At 57.5% G+C, this 25522-nt stretch overlaps 7 protein-coding genes across 7 annotated transcripts; 5 read left to right on the top strand and 2 right to left on the bottom strand.

Annotated features, from left to right (window-relative positions):
* The first annotated feature begins 5581 nt into the window (after positions 1 to 5581).
* On the top strand, positions 5582 to 8007 carry GGS23DRAFT_133519 (glycosyl transferase family group 2-domain-containing protein). Its single transcript, XM_051511194.1, has 4 exons — positions 5582 to 6310; positions 6466 to 6691; positions 6797 to 7352; positions 7412 to 8007. The coding sequence occupies exons 1-4, from the start codon at positions 5717 to 5719 to the stop codon at positions 7995 to 7997; spliced, it is 1962 nt and encodes a 653-aa protein (XP_051370540.1). The 5' UTR covers positions 5582 to 5716; the 3' UTR covers positions 7998 to 8007.
* A 1403-nt stretch (positions 8008 to 9410) lies between these two features.
* On the top strand, positions 9411 to 11741 carry GGS23DRAFT_575112 (ThiJ/PfpI family protein). Its single transcript, XM_051516780.1, has 4 exons — positions 9411 to 9923; positions 10168 to 10611; positions 10752 to 10880; positions 10966 to 11741. Exons 1-4 carry the CDS (start codon positions 9800 to 9802, stop codon positions 11040 to 11042), a joined length of 774 nt encoding a protein of 257 aa, XP_051370539.1. The 5' UTR covers positions 9411 to 9799; the 3' UTR covers positions 11043 to 11741.
* Positions 11742 to 12381: 640 nt separating this feature from the next.
* Positions 12382 to 14915, top strand: GGS23DRAFT_575104 (uncharacterized protein). Its single transcript, XM_051516779.1, has 4 exons — positions 12382 to 12812; positions 13009 to 13473; positions 13534 to 14230; positions 14289 to 14915. The coding sequence occupies exons 1-4, from the start codon at positions 12717 to 12719 to the stop codon at positions 14492 to 14494; spliced, it is 1464 nt and encodes a 487-aa protein (XP_051370538.1). The 5' UTR covers positions 12382 to 12716; the 3' UTR covers positions 14495 to 14915.
* An 839-nt stretch (positions 14916 to 15754) lies between these two features.
* GGS23DRAFT_611428 (kinase-like protein) lies at positions 15755 to 18926 on the top strand (the record flags this gene model as incomplete). The annotated part of the gene is made up of 4 exons (XM_051520409.1): positions 15755 to 15881; positions 15997 to 16990; positions 17078 to 17606; positions 17676 to 18926. 4 exons carry the CDS (start codon positions 15755 to 15757, stop codon positions 18708 to 18710), a joined length of 2685 nt encoding a protein of 894 aa, XP_051370537.1. The 3' UTR covers positions 18711 to 18926.
* A 351-nt stretch (positions 18927 to 19277) lies between these two features.
* On the bottom strand, positions 19278 to 21257 carry GGS23DRAFT_598226 (DNase I-like protein; the record flags this gene model as incomplete). The annotated part of the gene is made up of 1 exon (XM_051518740.1): positions 19278 to 21257. One exon carries the CDS (start codon positions 21255 to 21257, stop codon positions 19278 to 19280), a length of 1980 nt encoding a protein of 659 aa, XP_051370536.1.
* A 257-nt stretch (positions 21258 to 21514) lies between these two features.
* On the bottom strand, positions 21515 to 22229 carry GGS23DRAFT_575100 (uncharacterized protein). The gene is made up of 2 exons (XM_051516778.1): positions 22121 to 22229; positions 21515 to 21998 (listed from the first exon to the last, which is right to left on the bottom strand). Exon 2 carries the CDS (start codon positions 21958 to 21960, stop codon positions 21562 to 21564), a length of 399 nt encoding a protein of 132 aa, XP_051370535.1. The 5' UTR covers positions 21961 to 21998; positions 22121 to 22229; the 3' UTR covers positions 21515 to 21561.
* A 1018-nt stretch (positions 22230 to 23247) lies between these two features.
* On the top strand, positions 23248 to 25068 carry GGS23DRAFT_598225 (WD40-repeat-containing domain protein; the record flags this gene model as incomplete). Its single annotated transcript, XM_051518739.1, has 2 exons — positions 23248 to 24293; positions 24432 to 25068. 2 exons carry the CDS (start codon positions 23248 to 23250, stop codon positions 25066 to 25068), a joined length of 1683 nt encoding a protein of 560 aa, XP_051370534.1.
* Between the last annotated feature and the right edge of the window lie 454 nt (positions 25069 to 25522).

The following is a 25522-nucleotide window of genomic DNA, read 5'->3' as shown; positions in this document are numbered from 1 at the left end:
CCGTCCTCGCCGCCGCCGTAGGTTCGGTTGGTAGGGCGCCTAGGGCGGGATGGATTTCAGTAGCAGAAGTAGTAGTAGTAGTCGTAGTCGTAGGAAGGGACCTATGTAGGTAGTACACATTCCATACCTGCAGGCAAGGGGGTCGAGGGTACGCGTGCAGGCCAGTACCTTACTGTATTGCGTAGGACCGACGTCGTTGGCGGCCTCCGAGGCTGTACAGTGTGCGTCCTACGGTGTGCTTGTGGGTGACCCGTCCGATCCCCGCCCATGCACGTGTACAAGCATGTTCACATATGTGCATACGTGTATATATATGCATGTACGCGGGTAGGTAGAAATGCGAAGGGGAGGTCTGCAAATCAAAGGATGCGGAACCGATGCTGTTGCCATCCATCACACCAACGGGGATAGGTTCCGGGCGTGTTTCAAGCTGGTTATCGCTTGAGAGGCAGGCCAGGGCAGAGGCGCGAGTTGCTAAACCGGAAAAGAGAGAGAGAGGAGGGGGAGGGGGAAGAGACGTTGCTTGGCATCGCAGGAGGCGTCGAGAGGTCTCTGCTGGTAATTACCGGCCCCAAACGACACGACGCCATTCACGAGCGTGTAAGGCATGTAGTACGGGCGCAGGAGAACGGAGGGAGGACATGACAGGAGGGAGAAAAGAGGAATCGAGGAATCGAGGAACCAGGGTGGGGGTGCATAAAGGCGGCAGTACCCCCTAATGTACGTAGCCTATGTAGACACTGTGCCAGGACTGTGCAGGGCGTGATGCTTCGCATTGCCTCGGGAAATAAACTCCTAAAATAACGCGGTTCAGCAGCTGTGTTTGCCGTCTCTCTCTCCCCGTGTAGTGTGACAGTCATTCTAGGCAATGTGAACTTCGGGGGCAGGGCTCATGAGTAACTCTTTTCGGCATGTCGGTACCTTAAGAACGATTCCCGTGGCAAGGGCTGGGGTTCAACCTCGACAAGACGACAAGGGTACCTAGGTAATCTCTAACGAGCCAACTAGCCTCTAATTGCATACCTCCAATGCTACATGCGGTACATCTTCCGGCCTGGTCGACCAAAGAGAACAATTGCAGCTAATAAGTACGGTGGTCCTCTGACATCTGCCTAGGTAGGTACCTAGGTACCTAGGTACTGACCGTATTGTCGTGCGCAATACCTAGGTACCTACCTAGGTATACAAAGTGCCTCGCCTTCAGGCGGGCCCCGCACGTACGCAGTATGTAGGGCACCTACAACGGATAGCGTTGACGGTGTGATAACTTCCGTTGTGGTTGGAACTGGATGAGAAACAAAAAGTGGACGAGATTGGGAATAATAGCCACAGAGAGACATGGGGGAGCGTGCGGTCTGTGTGATTCGTCCATAGGTACATACTAATCTCACCGTCGAACCGCCCAATGATGGCATGCAGAAGCCGGCGGCAGGGGAAGGGCGAAGGGCGGCTGACCGGCCAGGGCCAGCAGTGCGTGGCTAAACAGGGAAACAAGCCACCGCCTACGCAACCCGCGTGCCCGATCAGCGGCCACATGGTGATGTCGAGGTGCACGATAAGGATGGTGTGTAGCATATATTACATGTAGGTAGTGTATACATCTTCGGCACGTCTGACATCGCAAAGCCTCCGGCACACGTAGCAATCGTCCGGTGCGCACTAGCGTGTAGGCAGTATATAGTCCAAGTACGAGTGCGGCAGAGAGACGGAAGGGGGACAAGCTTGGAACTGCTCATAATGCCGTCCTTCGGCTCAGCCATTGTCCACAGGAGAGGGGGCGAGGTTCCTTTTCTTGTGAATCAAGGGTCTCTCGCTCGCTTTTTTGTTCTTGCCCTTCGAGTTCTAGCTTGTCATACTGTGGCGCAGCGGCCCGAAACAAGACGAGGCGCTTTGTGGGCTATAGGGAACAACAACGTCAGTACTACGTATAGCTGGCTTCCGCATGTGTGGCCGCACTGGTTGGGCCTGCAGCGGTGCGCGTACACACGTGTGCTAGGTACTCATCGTAGTGATAACGTATGTGTGTGAGCGTGTGCGGTGCGTGCGAAGGATCGACTGGATGGTGTCATGGCTGGTGTTAGGCACGCGAATAACGTCCAGTGCCAGGAGCGGCATGGCCTGAGGGGTCGCATTGGCTCGGCCCCAGCGAGTCGGCGCTGTGTTATTTTAGAAGAGCCGTGATACCGGTCACCCTAAGCCGAGACCAGTGGCTGGGATTGGGAAGGCCGCCAGCACTTATCTACAAATACCGGCTAGGCGGGTTTAGCACGAGGCGTCAAACTAGACGACGGACAGAGAGTAGGGTGGGTGCGGGCGGGCGTGCCCATATGGAGTCATATGCCTCACCTACAGACATATAGCGCGCCTGTTACTGTAACCTCGCCGAGGAGGTCGTAGGCGTGTTAGGCAATTTACGGGAGGGTGAAGTCGAAGTTGGCTAACCGACGAAACCAAGAGGAGCGAGCTAGGTATATACCTATGGCGCATCGACGGCCACCGCAAGACATAGGCAGATATTTCTTTCCTCTTCCGAATCCAAGACATCTTACGCGTCGCGGTTTCTTGGTAGGTATCTTTTCGTTTGTTTCCTCCGTCTCTCCAACCGTTCTCTACGATCAAAGAGGCTGAGATGGATGAAGCCAAGAAACGACACACCCCGCTCGGCCAACAAGAATCGATACAATTTTCTCTACCTCCCAATCAAGACCGGCGGGTCAGCCTTGAGCGGAATGGGCTGTGTCGAACTTGTCTATGTACACGTGCAACTGCTCCTTCTGGCCCCGCCTTTTGCCCTGAATACCTCCAACTGGACGACATTCGACGTGTGTTAGGTACCTGTGTTGTTATAGAAGATAGGTACATAATCAGGTAGTAGGTACCTCAGAGTGGACGTACGCTCTTTTTTTTTTCTTCTGAAAAAGCGTGTGCCTCGATATACGAATATAAATAGACATATACAGACGCCCACGTATATGTACGTAAGGGAATCGATTCATTGCTTCGCCAAGCACCTGGTATGTGTGATTCAGCCAACAATCGCATGTGGAACCCTTGGATGACGACTACATAGGTATGTACCTATGTACACAGCTCAAATATCCTCCGTGCAGTAAAATAAGTAACAAAAGCCACACGTAGGCATTAACTCAGCAGTGATGAGGCGATTGAAGCCAGCGGTGGAAGTATAAAGATAAACGTAGCATGTGTACTATCTACCTACACCCAGCTCGAGTGTCCATTTGCCTGTGCGTAGGTCAGCAAACTCAGCTCTGTGATAAATGACGGCGATAAGACTACGCTTACAGGGGCAGAGGAGCTGCACCGGCGCGGAGCCAGGTAGCATCGAAGCATCAATACTGCGTACGCGCACCTACATACATATACGAATAGGCAATGCCTCCCACTAGGCATTCTTTAACCACCATATAGGGTACTATATGCGAGTTTCGCCCTGTCAAGCTAAATGTGTCTCGTACCTTGCCTTAACTGGTACCTTCAACAGATGGGCATATAGGAGGTGTGCATACATTAGGTACCCAGTCCCTTTGACAGCTAGGCTCCTATGCAATATATTGTAGGCTCCGTTAATTACCTACATATCTACGTCTCCGGCTTACAGCTAGGACTTTATAATACGCACCTATAATTGCTTAGGTACGTAATGAACCTCAGGTAATAGGACAATACGCCATACCTCTAATATGTGTACTTGAGGATTTTACTCATAGTAATGAATTTCTACCACCTAACAGGATGGAGAGGACAAAGTGTTCAGCGGATCAATTCCTTATGCGCCGACTATATTAGGTAGTGTATTGCATGGAGATGTTATGTGGTGTCTGAAGTAGCATACTTAAAAATGAAAGGGAAAAAAACACACTCTTATGCCCTCCCTCAAAAGTCAGGCACTTAGGCACGTACGCGCAGTGGTTTGAAATGGACTTGATCTGACTCCGACTAAAGAGTCGAGGATGAGGCTCGAAAGTCTATTCAGAGGATGTGAGCGTAGGAAGAGCAGAGTATCTCTTTGTTTCGGGCATTTGAAGGCAAACTTCCAGTCTGTATAGGTAATCGTCATCATCAGATACCGAAGAGCGAGCGAATATACCATATCTATTCTCTCTATATAGAGGGTAACGCGTGTAGAACTAAAAGACGAGGTAGGAAGTAGGTACATTAAGGCTATATGGAAGCGGGATCTAAAGTTACCTATAGCCTATCACTGCATTGGAAGCAATATATATATGCAGTTATTGTAGATAGGTAGGTATAGTATGTGCATGGTTGTAACTGTACGGTATGTACCAACACTGCACACTGTTTGGTATCCCTGCCTGTCGAGCCTTACCAAGTGAACCAAAAGAAAATACCTACGTAGCCTAACTTAGCGGTAGTAACGCTTGCCTACGGTTTAAATGAATAAGGGTGCTTCGAGCGAGTTACCTGCCTCTAAGGCAGCTTCAGCACTACCTCCTAAGAAATCAGCATGTACATCCGTATGTAGACGAAACGCCGTATCCTCCAAGCCCCCCTCCCCCCGGGAGAACATCGAATTATCTGATCATGCCTTATCCCGCTAGGTGCCTGCTCCATCCAGGGCCTGCTCTATCCAGGCCGTAGACACCATAAGCCCTATTGACCCATGGACCCAAGCAACGAACTCAAGCATCGTCCAGGCCCACCGTGGCGATTGACGAATGGGTCGATGTAGGGCACCAAGGTACCTAATCGATACGGGTACATAGGAAGCGTGTGTACGTAGACACAGAGTGCCCCTACCTTTAGGATGTACCTATCTACCTGTACCGTACATTCGTACCCTCATACGCAATGCAGGTGGGGTGCACTTTCTCTCTGACGATGGGACCTGAGCCTGTCCCCGCCCCATAAAAGAAGAGCCCTGTCCGCTACAGCCCCTGTTAGGTGCATACGCCAATCCCCAATCCGCGTGTGCATGTATACGAGACATGTATCTACACCGATACGCGCAGGGGTATCCCTTCACTTCCATGTACCTCCCCGGTCGCTTGTACATAACCGTCATATGCATAATTTTACTTATTATCTCGCCGCTAGACCAGCTGTCTGGGCCCATGCTTGGAATACCTTAGCAACTGGAAACCCCTTCCCGTCGTCAGAGCTAGGTACTGTCCACTTTGGGGCGCAGAATCCCTACCCATTTAATTTCTCGTCATACTAAACAAGGCTCCCCTTTTCCCTAATTGTCATTACCTTCATGAGGTCTAACCTAGTAATTTTCCCAGCTGTCTCTCTCTCTCTCTCTCCCTCTCTCTCTTCCGTTTCCCTTCCCTGTCTGGCCATCTCCAGATTAATTTTTTCCTCTCTTCCTTTCCTCCTCTGCCCACTCAACACCTGCCCCCCCCCCCTTCTCCACCGGCCGTGTTGTAACCCAAGAGAGAGCGTAACCCAGGTACTCCTGTGTTAGCTTGTGCAAGATCGTCTCGCTCTCGTCGCGTTCTAAGAGCGCCCAGCCCCCCCTCTCTCTTCTCCGCTACTACACTCACACACCCTTCCCACCTAACGTTCTTGTGTTATCTTTTCCCGACCTACTCCCCCTATTCTATTCCCTTTCCTTCCTCTTTATCCTCATTCCTCGACGCCGCTGTCGTCAATCCGCTCCTTAGTTTTCACCACTGAGCCTCTACTGTCTGGGCCTGAAGCCTGCTCTAGGGAATCAATTAATCACGTCGTCACCATGTCGCTCTTCGCTTGGTGCTCGAGAAGAGCGGGAGGACTGGCGATGCTAATGACTATGGCCCTCAGCTACTGGGTTATCTCGAAGGAAGCGGCTGCATCTCGGTACGAATACAAGTATGCGCAACAAGATTCGTTAAGCCACCCCTCGACCGTGCCTTTGTCGGCGGAGGGCGGTGGGATATGGACCATCATCTTCGCCTACTACTGCCTACTCATCCATATGCTTGTATTTGCTTTCCCGATCCGTTCCTGCTGGGCAATGGTCGACATCACTCAATCCCTGGGCAAGGCGCTAAAGAGCAAGTCGCTGAGGGGTATCAAGCTGTCCCATCGTCGTCGCGGATCCTCCACCTCCCTCTCCAGCTCCGAGACCTTGACCTCTTCCAAGGAGGACTCCCTGCCCTCCTCGACTACGAGTAGCGAAGCTGGCGATACGGAGCCTGAATTCTACACCGACGGCGACAATGGGGATGCCGAGCACGATCGTATCGTCCACGCTATAATCATCCCCAACTACAAGGAGGAAGTTGATAGCCTACGGGAGACGCTCGACGTCTTGGCATCGCACCCGACCGCCCGATACTCTTACGACGTAAGTAGCTTTTTCGACACGAGCCTACCCTCGCCGCCGGGTTGAATTAGACTTGGTGGTCGCGCGGAAGATGCAATGGCTCGGCTCCGTACCCCCTCGCGCATGGCGCCTGAAGTGGCCATTTTTTTCAGCGTGGGCTAACCCGGGACTCACAGATCTACCTAGCAATGGAGCAGCGGGAGCACAACGTCGAGCTCAAGGCCATGAACCTCATTCAGGAATTTGTCAAGAAGTTCCGCTCAATCGACTTTACCCTGCACCCCTCCGACATCCCTGGCGAGTCCCCCGGTAAAGGCAGCAACGTTGCGTGGGCTGCACGCAAGCTCAGCGAAAAGTACTCTATGGCCGTTAGGAAGGATGTTATCGTTACTGGAATTGATGGTACGTATATACGTCACATAACACTGGGACCTCGCCGCTTTTCCGGGGGTTTCTTTGGGTAATCGTACTTCGCACCAATAAGCTGACACGCGCTTCTCAATACAGCTGACAGCCACCTATCATCTAATTACTTTGCCCAGCTCACCGACATGCACCTATCGTACCCCGAAACAGCACACACCACGCTGTACGCCGCGCCGATTCTGTTCGATCGCAATGCCCACGACGTCCCGGCTATCGTCCGCGTCGCTGATATTCTGTGGGCTTCTGCTGGTCTTTCCGGTCTGTATCGCGGGTCTACTATCGCCCCACCGACGTCTGTCTACTCCCTGCCTCTCAAACTGGTCGACCGTGTCGGTGGTTGGGATTGCGACCCCGAGGCTATCGGCGAGGATCTGCACATGTACCTGAAGTGCTTCTTCGCGCTGAACGGAAACCTGACTGTCAGGACCATCATGAGCGCCGTCAGCCAGAGCAACGTCAAGGGCAATGGCGGTGAGGGCTTCCAAGGACTGTACAATGACATGAACGCTCGCTACAAGCAAGCACTACGACACATGTGGGGAGGCCTCGATTCCGGCTACGCTATTCGCAAGTTCGCCGAGCTTTGGCAAGAGCGCAAGCACACGTCGAGGGCTTTCCGTCCCCTTCACATCGCCCTGTAAGGCTCACCGTAAATGCACCTCCTCCCCTTTGAGCATGTGTATTAACGCGAAATAGGAACAACCCTTCCGACTCGTTCATTACCCAGACCCAGTTAGACATGAACCCCGAACATACGATGGAGAGCGGAATTTTCTCTGATGTGACAACCGATACTCTGAAGGAGCCCGACTGGGCACGCATAGTATACCTGTTTCACCGTCTTTTCGAGGCCCACTTCCTGCCGCTTCAGACGACCATCTTGGTTATTGCCTCAACCTTGTATGTCTGGGTTACCGATGGCGGCTCCGACCCTCACCAGCTGGCTTGGATCTTCAGCATCTGCAACTTTTTGCGAACGGGCGGCTTTATGGTAGTCGCGCTATTGTTATTCCTGTACGAGCGGTTCCACAAGATCGGCGCGGCCGCGCGCGAGAGGGAGATGCACGAGGCCGGTCTGGCCAAGGGAATGTGTTTCTCGCGCCGGCAAGCCAAGAAGAACTTTATCGACTACGTCATGGTCCCTCTCGTCGCGCCGCTATACGGTGCCATCCCGACCGCGCAGGCACAGATTATGCACTTTTTCACCGTCGACCTAGTATACACGGTCAGCAAGAAGGTCACGCGCCAACGTGCGAAGTCTCTAATCGCAGATATGGCGTAGCGACCGGGGCCGTCGCCGCTTTAATAATATCCGTCGAGGCCGGCTATCTCTTGGTAGCCGAGCCTGTGACGCGCTTTCCGTTCGATTCTCCGTCCACCCGTTGACGACCGACTCGCAGCCTTTTCCGAGTTTTTGAAAGAATAGCTCCAAGGAGCGTGTGTAAATAGAGGACATGATGTTGATATGCATGGCATCGGCATTGGCATTCTAGATAACGGGGATACTTTTTTTTCAGGGCTCACGGAGTTCTAGGAGCACACGCGGGAATGAGACGACGTTCCTGCCGGCATTCGTTTACGCGGCAAGGGGAGGGGTGGCGGGCGGAAGACTGCGTCGAAGAGGTGAAGCCGACGCTCGCCGCGGTCGGCGGACGAGGCGCATTTGTCCGATTGGGGGCGGGCTAGCCCGGCGAGGACGACGAGGAACGGGTTTACGATGGAGGGGAGACCCGAACTGACCTAATGCGCAAACCTGGCCCGGTAATATCTAATATTGATGATGTACATACGAAAAAGTCTGTCTCCAGCGGGCGAGGAAGCACGAAGGACCCAAGGTCCAGGATGCTCAAAAAACGCTGGCGGCGGAGGACAGTAGTAAAGCAGTGAACTGACGAAGCTTTCAACAATACATGATACGTCTCATTGCTCTCGTGTGGATGCCTAATATCATATGCGATGCTAAGGAAACTTGCATCCAGCCGCATTGTCCGTTGTTTGTTCGTGCCCGCGACCTCGACTTTGTTCCACCGCATTGTCAGATTTGGATCACTGTATATCTCCGGAGCACGTCGGGGGACAGAGCAGAGTCCCACAAAGAGAATGGATGGTGGCAGTGCCAAAGTTCCCCCCCCCCCCAGCCCCAAAGGAGGGCTCCAAGGCGGCCGGGCCGGCCGGCCACGAAGCCGGAACGACGCAATTGGCCTGCTTGCTCGAGACAAATGGGGAGAGACGGATACGACGGGCGATTGCGATTCCAATTCTGGCCTTCTTCCTTTTTCCCCTTCACGCTCCTCCCCCACTTTCCCCCTTGCCGCGTACACCCCCTTTACCACGGTAGGCAGCTAGTCGAGAAGCGGAAACAAAGACGCCGACGCGAGAGGCGTGGGGAGAGAGAAGGAGGACGGTATGGAATCAGTGTCGCTCCCTCCCTCCCTGCGTACGACGATGGCTACTCGAACACTCCCCGGGCGCAAGCAGGCAGGTAGGTAGGTAAGCAGGCGCCTAGGGGGGAGGTCAAGGACACACGCACGCACGTGACGGACGGCTATTACCAGCCAGCCGAGCTTAGCCTCCTAGGACCCTCTCTCTTCTTTCCCCGCGAGCGTGGCGCCGCGTGCGGTTGGGGCAGGAAGGGGGAAGGGGGAAGGGGGAAGGGGAGAAGGGGAGAAGCGTTGTTCTGGCTCCTCCCGAGACACGTCGGAGCCAAGGTGACCAATCACATTACACGGATCTGGCGGGGCACGTCCTAGAAGCAGAGAGAGAGAGAGAGAGAGAGAGATCTGAGGGGATAACCTTGTTTGGGCCGGGGGGGCCGGAGAGCGGATATGAGAGAGTGAGAGGGAGAAGGAGAGGGAGGGGGATAAGGGACTTCGCTGGATAAATACCCTGCTCACGCTCCCGCTCGTCTGTAATAGTCTGCTGAGAGCCCATCCGGAACCAGTTCTGCTCTGTCGACCGACGTATTCATCTACTCTTTTACCCTCGCTCGCGCCGCACAGAGATCTGCAGAGCATCGATTGCGGCTCTATACTTATCAATCCTACCTACCTCCACTACCTATCGGTATATTGCTATCCAGACACGATGGCTAACGATAGCCCTGTCACCAACACCCGGCCTACCGTCCGAGTCGGCGTCTTCATCCCCCGGAAGTGCCAGATGCTCGACGCGGCGACTGTGGACGTCCTCGGGACCATGGACTACGAATGGTGAGTGGGCGCGAGTCTGCGGGCGTGGTAGGCGGCGGAGAGGAGCCTCGGTCTTGCTATTCCTCTTAGTCCCCTCCGGCCTCTCTCCCCTTCTCGCGCAGGAGCTGGGTAGCTAACGTCCCACCAGTGCGTGAATAATACTGACAATCCCTCCTTTTCCGCCTTCTCGTCCGGCCCCTTTGGGGCTGGCAACACGGATATAGATGGGTTAACCTTATATCATCCCCCCCCGTTTCCGCGTAGACATGAAGATGGTAGAGGGTATCTTTCCGAGCTCGGTCGTCGAGCTGGCGCCGTCGGTCAAGGTCCGGTACATCGGGACGGGGCCAGCGGGCGGGCCGATCCCGGTGACGTCCGGGGGCAAGCTCGTGTCGACGCACCGCTACTCGGACCCGGAGGTGGCGCCGGGCGAGCTCGACATCGTGATCGTGCCGGGGCCGGACCCGTTCGAGCCCATCGACCGCGAGTCGCTGCCCTGGCTGGCGGCGCACGGCGCGCGCGAGGACGTCGACATCCTCAGCGTGTGCACCGGCATCTTCATCGTCGGCGAGGCCGGCCTGCTCCGGGGCAAGGTCGCCGCCGGCCCCCGCGACGCCCAGGACCTCATCCGCGCCAAGGACTACGGCGTCAAGGAGCTCGTCGGCGACCGGTACCGCTGGGTCCAGGACGGGAATCTGTGGTCGAGCGGTAAGTTTCTTGCCCCCCCGCCGCCCCTTTCACGTGACGCGGCTCCGTAGCAAAGGGGCTACTAGCTAGCACTCTGCTGGGTTTCACCCCGCTAACCGCTAGGTATCCCCCGGGTTCCCGGGTGCGAAACCGAGGAATAGGCGGTGTCACGAACGGCAACGACATGGTGGCGGCGTACTGCCAAGCGTCGCCGCGCTTCCCGGACGCGCTAGTGGCGATCGCGTGCGCGGTCACGGACGTGGGCGACCGGCCGCGCGAGTACGAGCAGCGTTAGTAGTCGGCCTTCGTCCTCTTCATAACCTAGGTACCACGCGTTCCGGGCCTGGCTGACGAACACCTTCTCCCCCTCCGCAGCGTCGAACATACCTAAGATCTCCACGGAGAACGTGGGTAACATCTTAGCCTCGAAGACCGCGGGCGCAAAGCCGTAGGCCGTCTCTCGGATAGATAGCCGGCGTAGGGGGGGAAGAGGCGGAGCGAGGGCCAAGGGATGGACGGCGAGGTTATAGAAAGGAAGAAGTCCGTGCTCGCTCGCCTCCCCGCCTGGGAGGGAATGCGGGGAGAAAGAGGAGGAGGGGGGGGGAGCGGATCGCAGATGGGCTGTCGTGCCTCGCGTTTCCGTCTCGTCTCGGAAGTTTAGCTGGGATCGTTACATATACTCTCGCATATCAGGGAAGAAACACGCAATGATGTATTCGTCCCGTACGCCTTGCTTACGCTCTAGCTCTGACACGATTCGCCAGGTCTAAGAACCGGTCGGAGATCTTGGTACCATTTGGTTCTTGCTCGTCTGGCCTTTTTAGTAAGTACCTATTATCAACTTTTGTCTTGCACCTGTAAATTTCCGCAGGTCGAGCTGGCTTTCTTCATTTCGTCCCCAGCCCCCCCCCTCCCTCGCGCAATATGCCTTACCCTGCCCGGATCCAGGCAATATGGGCATCCATATGTGAGCGTAGTACCGCAGGTGCGAAGACGTCGAAAACGCCGTGGTGGCTTGACCACCCCCCAGGAGATTCGGTGGTGGCATAGGTATAGATAGAGAAATTTGTCTGGCGGGTGACTCGATCGGTGATTATTTTGGGGGGGTTGAAACGGAGGTAAGGGGGAAAAGCAGCCAGGTTTTTTTTTTTACGCTGGTTTATTTTATTTTAATTGCTTTTCCTGTAGTGCGCTACACGTATTTAGCTGCTGTTGTTGCCGTCGCACAAAGCCTTGCCCGGGCTGGAAGGGTTACGTACCTACGTACCTACGTACCTAAGGTACCGACAGGTAGGAGGTAGCTGGAGACAGGCTGGCTGTTTGATGGTGGGTACCTCTACCTGAGGCTTGCCTTCTCAGACTCCACGTGTGTACTACGCACTAATAGGGTAACGCCCACTCCTACCTGTATATTAGGTAGGTACCTCACTACGCTAGGTACCTATCCCAGGAACCTGATAGTGCGGCTTGTAGCTACCTACATCATTGGTAACTGCCCGTTGCCTGTACCTACTTTAGGTGGAGAAGGCATAGTCAGGTACGTACAGGTAGGTAGTAGCAGTAGCAGTAGCAGTATTGGAACACACTTGGAGGCATCTACCTATTACGTACCTACGTAGTAAGGCCCTGCATGGTGCCGAATCGTCCTGTAGGTGGTCCCTGCGGAGGCATAGATAAGCTTGTTTTGGTCCTAGCCTCTCTTATCGGCAAGCTAGGGCAGGCGGTAAGGATTCGCTGGTGAGTGGGGTGTTCGACGGGTGGCCTGTGTCCTAGCAGGAGAAGGGAAAAAAAAAAAAATCCAGTGCAAGCACCCAGCATCACACTTCTGCACCAGCTAGCGGGACGTTACAGTGTTCGACCAAGTGAAAAGCTCCCATAACCTTTTTTTTTCTTTCCCTTTTCTTCCTTTCCGACCAGTTGCCTCGACTCGAGTCGCGCATCCAACTCTCCCTCCTCCTCCCATCTGCCCTTCTCTCTCTTCTCTTCCTTTTCTTCCGCGTCTTGTTTACCGCCCTCCGTCTCCCAAGCCTGTCTGCCGTGGCGATTGATTGTTAGATCCCATCCTAATCCGTCAATCGCACTTTTTTCTGTCGTCTCGCCGCTCGTCAGCCTCGTCAACCTCTGCGATGGCGATGGTACCTGTTGCCCTCTATGGGCTCGAGGTTCCGCCGCAAGGTGTCATGATTCCTGCCGTGCAAGAGGACAGCCTTCCGAACGCATCTGTGAGTGCCCCTCTCCCGTACACAATTCGCATCTATCTTTGCATCTGCCTAAGTGGACTGGCTTGCGACGCAAACTCTGCCTTCCTTTCCCGCCTCACCCCTCTCCCTGCCTCCATTTGCCATCTCCCCCCCTCTCCCCCACCCCTTTTGGTAATGTCCTCGAGGCCATTGTTGACCACTAATGTGGAACTCGTAGTTTCATATCACCATGGCCGCTCTCGACCCTACCGAGGCGCCGGAGGCCGACGAGGATGGCAACATTCCCGGTTTCCCTAGATCTACCCTGAAGCTCATCCGCAAGCGACCGTCTCTCAGTGATGAGCTTGACGATGAATATCTGAGCAAGCTGATGAGCGGGAACTCCTCTGATGAGGAGGAGGAGGATGACGACGAGCCCAACGGAGGCCCTAGCGACCCCTCCAAGTCAAAGAAGGCGAGACAGGAAGCTGCCCTGAAGAAGCTCATCCAAGCTGCCCAGGAGGAGGATGAGGACGAGGACGAGGAGATGGCGGACGGCAATGCTAAGCCTAACGGCATCGCCAAGGCGAGCAAGAAGGGCAAGGAACCTGCAGTTTCGAGCGACGACGAGGACGACGACGAGAGCATCAGCTCGTCCCCGGAGATCGAGGAGCTAGTCGTGTGTACCCTCGACACCGAGCGCGTAAGTAGTGCCCGTACTATTCCTGCTCTGCTTCCCATGTTTTGCTAAACCGCCCTGTAGAACTACCAACAACCACTCAACATCACCATTGGCGCCGACGAGGAGGTCTTCTTCGTCGTCAAGGGCACCCACGCTGTTCACCTGACGGGCAATTATGTTGTCCTCCCTAGCGACGGCGATTCCTCTGACGACGAGGCGGTCGATGAAGATTATGATCTGGAGGACATTGAGGCCTATGATGACGACTCCGAGGTTGACGTGCTCGATGATATTCAGGATCCCCGCGTCGCCGAAGTGGATACCGACGAGGAGGAGGCTCCTAGGCTGGTGGCGGCTGAGACGAAGAAGGGCAAGAATAAGCGCCCGGCCGAAGAGGAGACCGAGACGCTTGATGACCTGATTGCCAAGTCTGGCAAGGCCCCGGAGACCAAGCTCAGCAAGAAGCAGCAGAAGAAGCTGAAGAACAACAAGGGCGAACCCGTAGGTGTCAAGGGAGAGGCTAAGGCCGCGCCCGCCAAGGAGGCCCCGACCAAGGAGACGCCTACCAAGGGCGACAAGAAGGTCCAGTTTGCTAAAAACCTCGAGCAGGGCCCTACCGGCTCGGCGGCGAAGGAGAAGGGCGCCGCGCTCGGCGTCAAGGTCGTCCAGGGCGTCACCGTCGACGACCGCAAGATCGGCTCTGGCCGTGTCGTGAAGAAGGGTAACAAGGTTGAAGTCAGATACATCGGAAAGCTGCAAGACGGCAAGGTCTTCGATGGTAAGTCCCGGCGGCGGAGGCAGCGCGTGGGTGTGCAAGCTTGCTGACATGAGGACAGCCAACAAAAAGGGAACCCCGTTCAGCTTCTCGGTGGGCAAGGGGGAGGTAATCAAGGGATGGGACATCGGTATCCAGGGCATGTCGGTGGGCGGAGAGCGCCGGGTGATCATCCCGGCGAACCTCGCGTATGGCAGCAAAGCGCAGCCCGGGATCCCGGCGAACAGCACATTGAGCTTCGATATCAAGCTGCTAGCAATCAAATAAGCCGGCCGCCAGTGCGCTGTCGCGCGTGATGTCTTTTGTCATTGTTGTTCTCGTTTGCTGCCTATTTCTCTTGTCTATCTCCTTTGCCTGCAGATACCACTCTGACTGTACTCTATTTGGGCTCTCGGGGCTGAGCCGATTTTCCGGCATGATATTTCGGCGAGAGCTCCTGTGTGTCGGGCTGTGGGGTCTCCGACCTGCGCGGGTTTGCGAGGATCCGGCGTCCGACTCGGCGCGGGAAGCAGACGACGTCACAAGGGATGACGAGGTCTGCATTGCATTACAGGCGTAAAAAAAGAGATCAGAGCCGCGTGTTTCGGGGATTGGGTCCTGTCACGCCGCTGTCTTGTTACTACACAACTTCGTATAGGTGTTTGCGAATCTTGACCAAATGGGCCACGCGCTCCGGGTTTTGTTGCTACTCTTCTTCGGGGGGCCAGCTCGTGCGTGCGACGTCGCCCGGGCACTTGCGTGACTGTACTCGTATGGTGGGATGCGCGCGTGCATGGCGTGGTTCGGTGAACGGCGCGCGCTACCGCGTCCACGCCCTCTCCTCCCTCCTCCTCTAGGGGGTCTTCCGTGCCGCCGCGATAGCAGACGCGCGGACACGTCGACGCGGAGGCCGATGTGCGATGTGGTATCAGCACCTTGACCCTACACATACATCCGCGGCCGAGGTCGGCACATAGCCAAAGTACCTACCTCTAGGGTAAAACGTACCTACATGAGGTAGGTAGGTTAGGTAGGTACCTACCTCTAGGTAGGTAGTATGTAAGGCACCTAGGAGGTACCTACGTCAGGTACAGACATGGCATGAAGCATCCCTTCCACCTGCCATACGGTCGTCAAGTTCACAGTGAAGTTGCGTAGGGAGGCACCGGCCGGATACGGATACGAGTCGAGGCAGCCGATGAAGGCATCCCTCCCGACTTCCCCCCCGGAAAATGCCAGACGAGGTGCTTTTGCGCCCTCTTCCAAGCCGGGCATGAATGACCCTCGAGTCTCGCAACCTTCCCGTTCGTCCTCCCTCCTGGTTCTCCCACCCATATTCTATGTCTGTCGCTCACCAACTTCGTCCCGGGCCGCCGTATGTAGTCTTACTATCGCCGCCATCTAGAACCTCTAGAGGGTGGCCGGAGCCCTGACATCCGTTCAGCTAACCGGCAACTTGTTTAAATATCATCTTTGTTATGGGAAACCCCCGCTCGGGGAACTCGTCTTTTACTATATACCACGCCATCTCGATGGGTTGTCGGCATCATGAAGCATGATTTGCCAATGGCGGACAGCACGCCGGCCCTTGGGGTGGAACGCGAGCCGTCTCCGTTGCCCGCTCAGCCTGGTACTCCTTTATCTATGCCTGGGCAAGGCGAGACCCCTCGGAAACGTAAGCGTGAGGGGTCGCGGATTCTATCCGCCATACGTTCATTCACCAAAAGTAGTACGTCCCCTCTGATACGGTTGTATTTGGCAAAGAATACGGCTTCTGACGCCACCACTAGCCTCTGGGGCTCGAGGTAGAGAAACCCAAGACCCCTCGCCATCTCTTGACGTAGGATCGTCGGAACCATGCCCGTTCCTCAAGAGGATATCCTCGTCACTCTTTCAAAGTCCCTTTAGTGCGTCGGTCGTCGCGATCCGTCGCATAAAGTCTAGATCTAAGTCCAAGTCCAAGTCCAAGCCTCGATCTGAGGCGTCTCCTGCGTCTACGGATGGAACTCCTAACCAGCCCTTCCCCGCCTGTCCTCACGAGGCCGCCGCCGCCTTAAATCCCGATGGTAACTCGAATGGCTACAGTAATAGCAACACAACGTCAAGCGGCAAATCGTCCGGTCCCACTAGCCGCAGTGCCACCACCGGCAAGACCTCTCTCGAATCCAAAATCTCGAGCAGGGGCGACACCTCCGGAGACAAGAAACCCGGGAGTGTCATCCACGAACGAGACTCGGATGCTACTTCTGTTCCGGACTCGAACTTTTCTCCCATTCGGGAGACAGCTCTGGATCTGACGGCGCCCACTGTCTTGACCATTGAGCGGGCGGCTGCCGCAAAAATATATCTCGAAACCCACTTCAACGAGAAACTCTCTAGGCCAAGCCCGCGCTCCCTTCGCCGAAGATATCTGGAGGGAGAGCTGTATTATAGCTACGGGCTCACGGAGGCAGAGAAGAACGCCAGACGCCGGGTGTTCTGCCGGAGAGAGACCGACAATCTTCGCGAAACCCGCGCTTTGAAAGCGAGAAGTCTCGGCGCCCTGCGGGGAAAGCACAACCGGCCTGCTGAAAACTATGAGATTTTGAAGATCCTCGGAAAGGGGAGTTTTGGTGTTGTTAGGCTTGTCCGTGAGAAGGCCATTACTGGTGGTACGGATATAGGCCGAGGCAACCAAGTATATGCCATGAAGGTGATTCGCAAGTCGGCAATGCTGAAGACGAGCCAGGAGGCTCACTTGCGTGCCGAACGAGATTTCCTAGTTGCTTCGGAGGGCGCGAGATGGTCCGTATTGTACCCCTATTTTTACTGAGCATATCCTTCTGTCTTGCGCCGACAATACTAATTGTCTCTCCTCTTTTTCGCTTCTAGGATCGTGCCTTTGGTCGCCAGCTTTCAGGATATCGACAACCTTTATCTCGTCATGGACTATATGCCCGGAGGCGACTTTCTCGGCCTTCTTATTCGTGAGAATATCCTCACCGAATCCGTCGCTAAATTCTACGTTGCCGAGATGATTTTGTGTATCGAAGAAGCACACTCGCTGTGCTGCATCCATCGCGATATCAAGCCGGACAATTTTCTCATCTCGTCATCCGGCCACCTGAAGATCTCGGATTTTGGCCTGGCCTTCGACGGTCATTGGTCGCATGACACCAATTACTACCATACCCAGCGATATAACTTGCTCCAGAGGTTCGGTATACCGGTGGAGGGAGATGCTATCGACCGCGCTGAGGGCCTACACGGCTCTGTGAAGTGGGCCCAAGGCGTGGCGCAGGCGACTCGGAAACACGAACGCTATCCGACACCATATCTAAGCTCGTCTTCGGCTGCGTTGGACGAGCCACTTCTGAATTGGCGTAACCGGTGTGGTAGTCGCAGTGCGGCGAGGTCTTGCGTGGGAACAAGCCAGTACATGGCCCCGGAGGTGATCCGCGAGGGCGATTACGATGCGAGATGCGACTAGTGGAGTGTCGGCGTCATTTTATATGAGTGTTTATACGGCCATACTCCGTTTCTGTCGGAGGAGGGCGGGCGCCAGCAGACGAAGCGCAACATCGTCAACCACAAGCAGACCTTTGCTTTCCCACCTCGCCCCGCCGTGTCGAGGCGGTGTATTGATCTTATTGCCAACCTCATCTGCGAGAAGGAGAGCCGTCTCTCGTCGAGACGTTATCGTTACCGAGACATGAACTTGGGACCTTATAGCAGCGGGAGGTCCCACACCAGGGGACACCAGAACTGGGCCGGTCGATCGGTATATCCCCACGACGCAGAGGACATCAAAGCGCACAAGTGGTTCCGCGACATCCCTTGGGATCGGATCCACCAGGTCATCCCGCCGTTTGTCCCACGTCTCGGGAGTCGCGAGGACACGTATTACTTCAACGAGGAGGAACCCATATCGGACTGGTCCGAATCCCAGTCCGAGACGTCATCTAGGCCCGAGGACGTTGCTTCGACTCTGATAACGGGAACCGCCCTTAACGGATTCCTCGACGCGGCGGCGGTTCCACGCGGCGGCATTGCTCTTCACCGGGACCCGGAGAGGATAGCAGCCCTGCAAGCCCAGCTATTGATGTTTCCCCGCTATGTCCGCACCAGGCTCGGGCAGTTCATATCGGCGCCGCACAACTCGTCTAAGCTCAAGCGCATGGATCGGGACATTGAGGGGTTGGCCCTCGATGCGGAGCTGCGCGAGAGGATGAAGGCATTTGTGCGTGCGTTTGGGTGCCGCGAGAGGAAGCGGCCGCGGGACAGGCTGCTGCGGGATCGGAGCACGAAGGCAGCGGTGCTCGAGGTGCGCAAACAGACAGCCTTTCTCGGATACACGTACCGGCGCATCAGGGACAGCGGCCAGGGAGTCGTCGGCCGGGGCGCCGCCTCTGAGGGGGGAGACGACGGTGATGGCGGCGGCGGCGGCAGTGGGAGCGGAAAGGCGCGCGATGGAGGAGTCGAACTTGCTACCTACCGGGCTTTGTGTCACGCACGAGGGGCTTAAGCGTGGATGGCTCGGTTAAATCGTCGCGAAGCTTGCATACATGCCCGGGCGAACGCGGTCACGGTAACAACGGAGGTAGGGATCAAGCCACTTACGAGGAATCACGTAAGGATTGTCGCGTAGCCCGCACACACATGCGCGCGTACGTGAAAGAAGGATTATCCTCAGAATTACCCTCAGAATTACTTGGTATCCTTACATACTCCAGGGTCCGCATTGTACGAAACCTATAGGTATTAGCTATCACGATGGTATCATTTTCAGCCGGCCCTCCCCGCTCCCCAGGTATTCTTCTCCATACACTCCTCGCATTCCTCATGTAACGTGCGTCCTTTCGAAAGTCATTTCCGTCTCGTGATTTTCCGTTGGTGATTAAAAAAAGGGTAACAGCAAAACTCGTGTCGCGAGAAGCATAAGGGTAGGCGTCGTTGTATGCATGCTTTATCGTCGTCGCAGCCCGCTCGCTTCCCCTCCACCAGCATCTCTCGTTTCGTGGAACTGAGAGGAATATTCGCCGACGGAAAGAGGGTAATATATATATATAGATATATATTTACGAAAAAAAAATTACCAACCCTTCTCGTAGTCCCCGCCCTCAGTCGTGTCGTCGGAGTGGTGGGCGCCGGTGGTAGTAGTAGCGGTGGCGGCGGCGGCTCCGTCGGCGGCGGCGAGGGTGGCCTTGGCGTTCATGATCTCCCACTCGAACTCGTCGAGGGCGCGGAGCTCGCCGCCGAAGAAGAGGAGGGCCGTGAGGCCGTCGAGGGCGCCGACGGCGAAGCCGAGGCCGGCGAGGAGGAGGAGGAGGAAGGCGACGAGGCCGCCCGAGGAGGGGGCGCGGGCCGAGGCGGGCCAGACGGCGGCGCAGCAGGCGACGAGGACGACGGCCCAGGCGGCGAAGTGGGCGGCGCGCAGGCGACGCTGGCGCCGCTCGCGGGCGGCGTAGGCGTGCACGAGGCCGAGGACCTCGTCGTAGACGGCGCGGGGCAGGCCGTCGCCGCGGTAGCGGTTGTGGTGGTTATGGTGGTGGTGGTTGTGGTGGTGCGGCGGGGCGGAGTGGTGGGACTGGCGGGGGTCGGCGTCGGAGGCGGCGGTGGCGGGGGGGAAGAGGAAGGCGGTGGAGGAGTGCGAGGCGGTGCCGAGGGCGCAGTCGCGCAGCTGGTCGTCGAAGGAGGCGCCGAGGTCGTCGTCGCCGGGGAGGCGGCCGCCGCGGCCGCCGGGGCTGGCGCGGAACTCGGACGTGGTGGGGGACTCGAGGTAGGTGCCCTCGAGGGCGAGGAGCGAGGCGGCGTGGTCGTCGCTCGGCCGCGCGCCCGACGCCGCCGCGGCCGCGCCGTCGGGCCTGGCCGGCCGCCGGAGCGACACGAGCGACGGCGGCCGCGACGACAGCGACGGCGTCGCCGACCGGTACGTGTGCAGCCGCAGCGTCGCCTCGACCGAGAAATGGTCGCTCAGCGAGCACCCGAGCTCCGGGTGGCGCGCGAGCATGCCCACGCGCGCGTCCTTGACGACCCAGCCCCGGGTGCAGTACTCGCCCGAGAAGCGGCGGCTCGTGCCCGCTTCGGCCGACCCGTTCGGATTCTTGTCCCGGGGCCCCTGGCCACCCGAGGCCCGGTTGTCCGGACCGGCGGGCGCCGCGGTTGCCGGGGGCGGCTCCACCGTCGTGGTCACCTGCGGGGAGAAGAATATGTAGTCGATGCGCTTCCCGCACGGGTCCGGGGTGTCGGGCGGGACGAGTATGGACCGCTTGCCGGAACGCAGGGCGCGCTGGTCGGCGCCGGACCAGGCCCAGGTGTTGTAGACGCTGTCGCTGGTGACGCCGTTCTCGGCGACGTTGAAGGCGGCGCCGGGGATGGGCCGGCGGCGGGCGCGCTCGAGCTCGGCGTCGACGTCGCCGAGGGAGGAGTCCGGGTTGATGACGCGCCAGACGTCGCGGACCGGAGCGTGGGCGGTCAGCATGCGGTAGGAGAGCGACAGGGGCACGTTGTTAAAGTCGCCGAGGGCGACGGCGAGGTGACCGCGCTCGGCGGCGCCGCGCACGAGCTTGGCCATCTCCCAGTTCTGGGCGATGCGGTGGACGAGGTAGCTGTCGGAGCGACGGGGCGGGTGCTCGTACTCGGCGTGGGTGTGAGTGTTGAAGACCTCGACGACGTCCTTTTCGGCGGGGCCGTAGCGTATGCGGGCGCAGGCGACGCCCTTGCCGACGAACCAGTCGCCGCGGAAGAAGGCGGTGGGGCGGCCGTTGAGCGGGTAGCGGAACATGGTGCTCTCCTCGATAGGCCATCGCGAGAGGATGGCGAGGCCGCCGCCAAAGAGGGTGCCGCTATGGTAGTACTTGCCGAAGGGCAGGACGAGGCGGGTCTCGCGGCGGATACTGCGGTAGTCCTCCTGAGTCCAGACCTCCTGCAGGGCGACGATGTGCGGGGTGGGCTCGGCGGCGGCGAGCTGGCGGCCGATGGCGGTCAGGCGCTCGGAGCGGCGCTGGCTGAGGTGCCGCAGGCCCCAGCAGTTGAGGGTGATGAAGTTGAGCTCGGTGGGTAGCTCGTCCATCTTGATCGGCTTGCGGTTTTCTCTTCAGTTCTCTTTCTGTTCTCTCCGCTTTCTGACTTATATCCTAGCCACCCCTGCTGCTGCGCCTATGCGCCTTATTTTATCTCCGCTCTCCGTTTCACCACCCTTTTCTTTTCTCTTCTTGCTCCTGGATGGTGTATATGAGTGAATATAGATTGGCAGGCGTGTCTTTCCCTCAGGAACTCACTGTGGGAGAAAAAAGAAGAAAAAAAAGGGTTCCGGGGCTCCCGGGCGCTGTATGGAGAGGTAGTGGGGCTTGAGAGCTAAGGTCCGATATATAGGGTTATAATTCTAGCAAAGAGATGTGCGCGTGCGTAGGATAGACATAAATAAGCAAAGGATCAGTGATGAAATCCGGCCGTGGCTTGGAATCGGCCAAGGTTGGTTTATTGGTCGCACGGCATGGGCTCATGCCATCCTGTAATGCCACTGTGTCGTCGTAGTGGTATTCATGTACGCATGTGCGTCTGTAGGACGTGTGTGTAGGAGGTATGTTGGTAGGACAAAACATAAAGACGGCTCGCGTAGCATTTAGAGGTAGACCGCTACCCAGGTACCGACCAGTCAGCCGACTTACATAGAGATATATGTAGGTCAACGCAACCGGAGAGCAAGAAGGAGAGAAGAGAGAAGAAAAAAGAAGAGAGATGAGCGAAGGAGAGGTAGGCAGTAGAGCTGGCATGAGTACCAGAACGCGTCTCTTCCCGGGCGAGGCGAGTGCTAAAACGAACTAGTTAGCTCTTCGGCATAGCGGGAATTCGGCGCGAGAACTGGTTCGGGACGTCTAATAGAAAGAAAAACAAGGCCGACGACGTGGTGAGGGACTATGGGGGATGCCTTGCATTACGAACGATAGGATCGTGGGAAATTAAGAAGCCTCGGTCGACCACTAGAGATCCGCGCCAGGTGGAGAGCCGGGGACCCTTACTAGACCCATGCTAGACGGTGCAAGGCATTATGATAGCAGTGCTACGCCAGCGACGGTAGCGATGTCGATTCGCCGCCAGGGGGGGTTTGTTCGCGCGCATCCATGACATGGTTGGTGTGGCCAGCGTCGCAATCCCCCTGAGGCATGGAAGAAGGAAAGGAATGTGGTTACGATCGGATATCACAGGGATGCCGCATACTTAAGTGTATGCGTGCGTGCTATGTACCTATGTAAGTATTTCCCGCCAAATGCACATTCTATAGAGGCATAACGCGATATATATAAATATATGTATATATCAAATATACCTACCTATCTGAGACACTGATTAATTACGTATACTGCGCGAATACCTCTTGAGTCATCATGCTGTACACATATACTGTTCGTTTAGAGAAATGGCCGTATAACTATACGCAGTAGTGGTGACTTACGGGCCGTCAGGTAACCAAACCGGATACGGTGTGCTGTAATGTACTAGGCCAAGTATAGGTAACCTACGTAGCAGTTGTGCTGTTTGTGGAGAACAAAGGAACCGCAGCTAAGCTCCATGTACGGAGTACTAAGACAAGCGGCTCGGCGGATTAACCATAGGCACGGTACTTTTCCATTTTGCAATGCGCCGTAGCGTATGTACCTATGTACCTACCTGTATACCTAGGTACCTATGATACGACCTATAGCAGAAATACCCGGGTATACGTACCTGACTAGGCACCTGCTGGGAACAGAGGCGGTCAAGCCAGGCAACCCCCCAATCAGCAGCTGCCGCTCTTCCGACCCACCGAAATTTCAAGCCCCTTTCATTCAGCCTTGCCATCTCTCCCGTCCTTACCTCCTTCGTCGCGAGGCTGTGATCGAACCAACAACCTAACTGACCTACTTACTACGCACTACCTAGGCCGCTTGCCCGTCTCGTCGAGCTCGTATTCCCTCACCACCTGCATCTCACACAACCCTCCCGGCAGATGCAAACCACGTAACGCCCGCGCGCACGATTCCCGCCGCCTCATACTCGCGCTGACGTGCCAGCTACGCGCCATGCCTGGCGCCGATCCCACCGCCCGCCCCCGTCCCCGTCCCCGTCCCCGTCCCGAACCCCCCACGAAGCGCCGCAAAGTCCACGACGATAGCGCCGATTCCACGCCGGCCCCCCAGCACTACAATGACACCCCTAAAGAAGAAGATGACGAGACCGCCATCGCGACCGCCAAGAACCCAACCCTGCGCGTGTCGATCCGCGAGAAGACCGTAGACAGCAGCCGATCCGTGAGCCGGAGTCGGAGCAGGACCCGCAGCGGCAGCCGCAGTCGAGAGGACCGTCGCGAGACCGACTACTACTCGAGCGACCGCTCGCGCCGCAGCAGATCCCCGTCGAGCTCTAGGTCGCGGTCGCGGTCGCGGTCGAGCTCTGGCAGCCGCTCCTCGCTGCGGTCGCGCCTGCGGTCCAGGTCCAGGTCGAGATCGGGATCGGCGTCCCGCTCGCACACCCACTCGCCCTCCGACTCGCGTTCGAGTTCGCAATCGCCGCGTGACACGCCGCTGCCACGGCCGTCGTCGTCCTCGTCGTCGTTGTCGTCGTCGCCCGCGCGCCCCAACTACGTGCCGAAGCTCGTGCTGACAGGCCACGCGCGCGCCGTGTCGCAGGTGCGCATCTCGCCGGACGGGCGGTGGATCGCGTCGGCGTCGGCGGACGGCACCGTGCGCATCTGGGAGTCCGCGACCGGGCGGCACGCCGACACCCTCGTGGGCCACATGGCGGGCGTGTCGGCGGTCGCCTGGGCCCCCGACAGCAAGACGCTCGCGTCCGGGTCCGACGACAAGGCCATCCGCCTCTGGGACCGCGTCACCGGCCGCCCGACGCGCGCCAAGCCCCTCCTCGGCCACCACAACTACGTCTACTGCCTCGCCTTCTCGCCCAAGGGCAACATCCTCGCCAGCGGCAGCTACGACGAAGCCGTCTTCCTCTGGGACGTGCGCGCCGGCCGCCTCATGCGCAGCCTCCCCGCCCACAGCGACCCCGTCAGCGGTATCGACTTCTGCTGCGACGGCACCCTCGTCGTGAGCTGCAGCACCGACGGATTGACGTAAGTTCGCTACACCCCCCTCGCCCTGTCCTCCTCCCTTGTTTCCCTTACATCCTCCCTTACGCCACTACCCTTACATGTGAGCTCGTCACATTACGAAACTGTACACTAACTCGAACCTTTCGTGCTATGTAAAAGCCGGCTATGGGACACCTCGACGGGCCAATGCCTGCGGACCCTGGTGCACGAGGACAACCCGCCGGTAACGTCGGTGTGCTTCGCGCCGAACGGGCGGTACGTGCTGGCCTTCAGTATGGACTCGTGCATCCGGCTGTGGGACTACGTGTCGGGCACGGTAAAGAAGACGTACCAGGGCCACACCAACTCCAAGTTCAGCATCGGCGGCTGCTTCGGCGCCGCCTCGGGCGCTGCCGCCCCTCCCTCCGCCACCGCCGACGCCGACACGGATACCAGCAATACCGCGGCCGCCTTCGTCGCGGCCCCGAGCGAGGACGGCGACATCGTGCTCTGGGACGTCCGGACCAAGGTCGTCGTCCAGCGCATCCCCCGCGCCCACGACGGCGTCTGCTTCTGGGTCGACGTCCACGGCGACACCATGGTGAGCGCCGGCCAGGACGGCCGCATCAAGGTCTACCGGCACCGGGGCCCGGACGCGGCGGTAGGCGAGGCCGGGGCAGCGGGGGCGGGCAGTGGCGGCCCCGACGGGGGCAGTATGGATGTCGAGGTCGACGGCGATTTCGACGACGGCAGCAAGAAGGTTAACGGGGCCGGCGTCGATACAGGTCCGAGGGCGGACGAGGGCGGAGAGCGGTAGCGAGTCCCCTCTCTCCAGAGGAGTAAGTGGCGTAAGGAAGGGAGGGCTAAGAAAAATCAAGGGTAGTAGGGGACACGGGACGGTCGAGGGGCGACTGTATGGTAGTCGGGGCGATATAAATGCATAGGAAATGACAGGACAAGAGGACCGGGGGGGACGGGCCCCTCGTAGAAGCCAGACGCGGCGGCGTCGGTAGCGTGGAGTAGACGAGACATAGGTACCTAGTTTCCGGGGCCGGGCAGATACCCAAGAACCAACTACACACACGCATGCATCCGTACCGATAGCAGCCGACCCACCCTTACGAGAACGAGACCGCGGGAGGTCCTAGCACTTGACCCGTCGCCCACCGGACACAGCGTCTTAAACCCCCCCCTTTGTCTCGCTCCCTCGCTCCGTCAACCTCACGGGGAGGGAGCAGACCTACGTAGGCAATTCGCGAGCGAAGGGACGG

Source organism: Durotheca rogersii (assembly GCF_024521655.1).
Source record: "Durotheca rogersii strain YMJ 92031201 chromosome Unknown GGS23scaffold_16, whole genome shotgun sequence".
NCBI lineage: Eukaryota > Fungi > Ascomycota > Sordariomycetes > Xylariales > Xylariaceae > Durotheca > Durotheca rogersii.
Note: the sequence above shows the minus strand (reverse complement) of the source record. Positions and strands in the feature narration are given on the sequence as shown.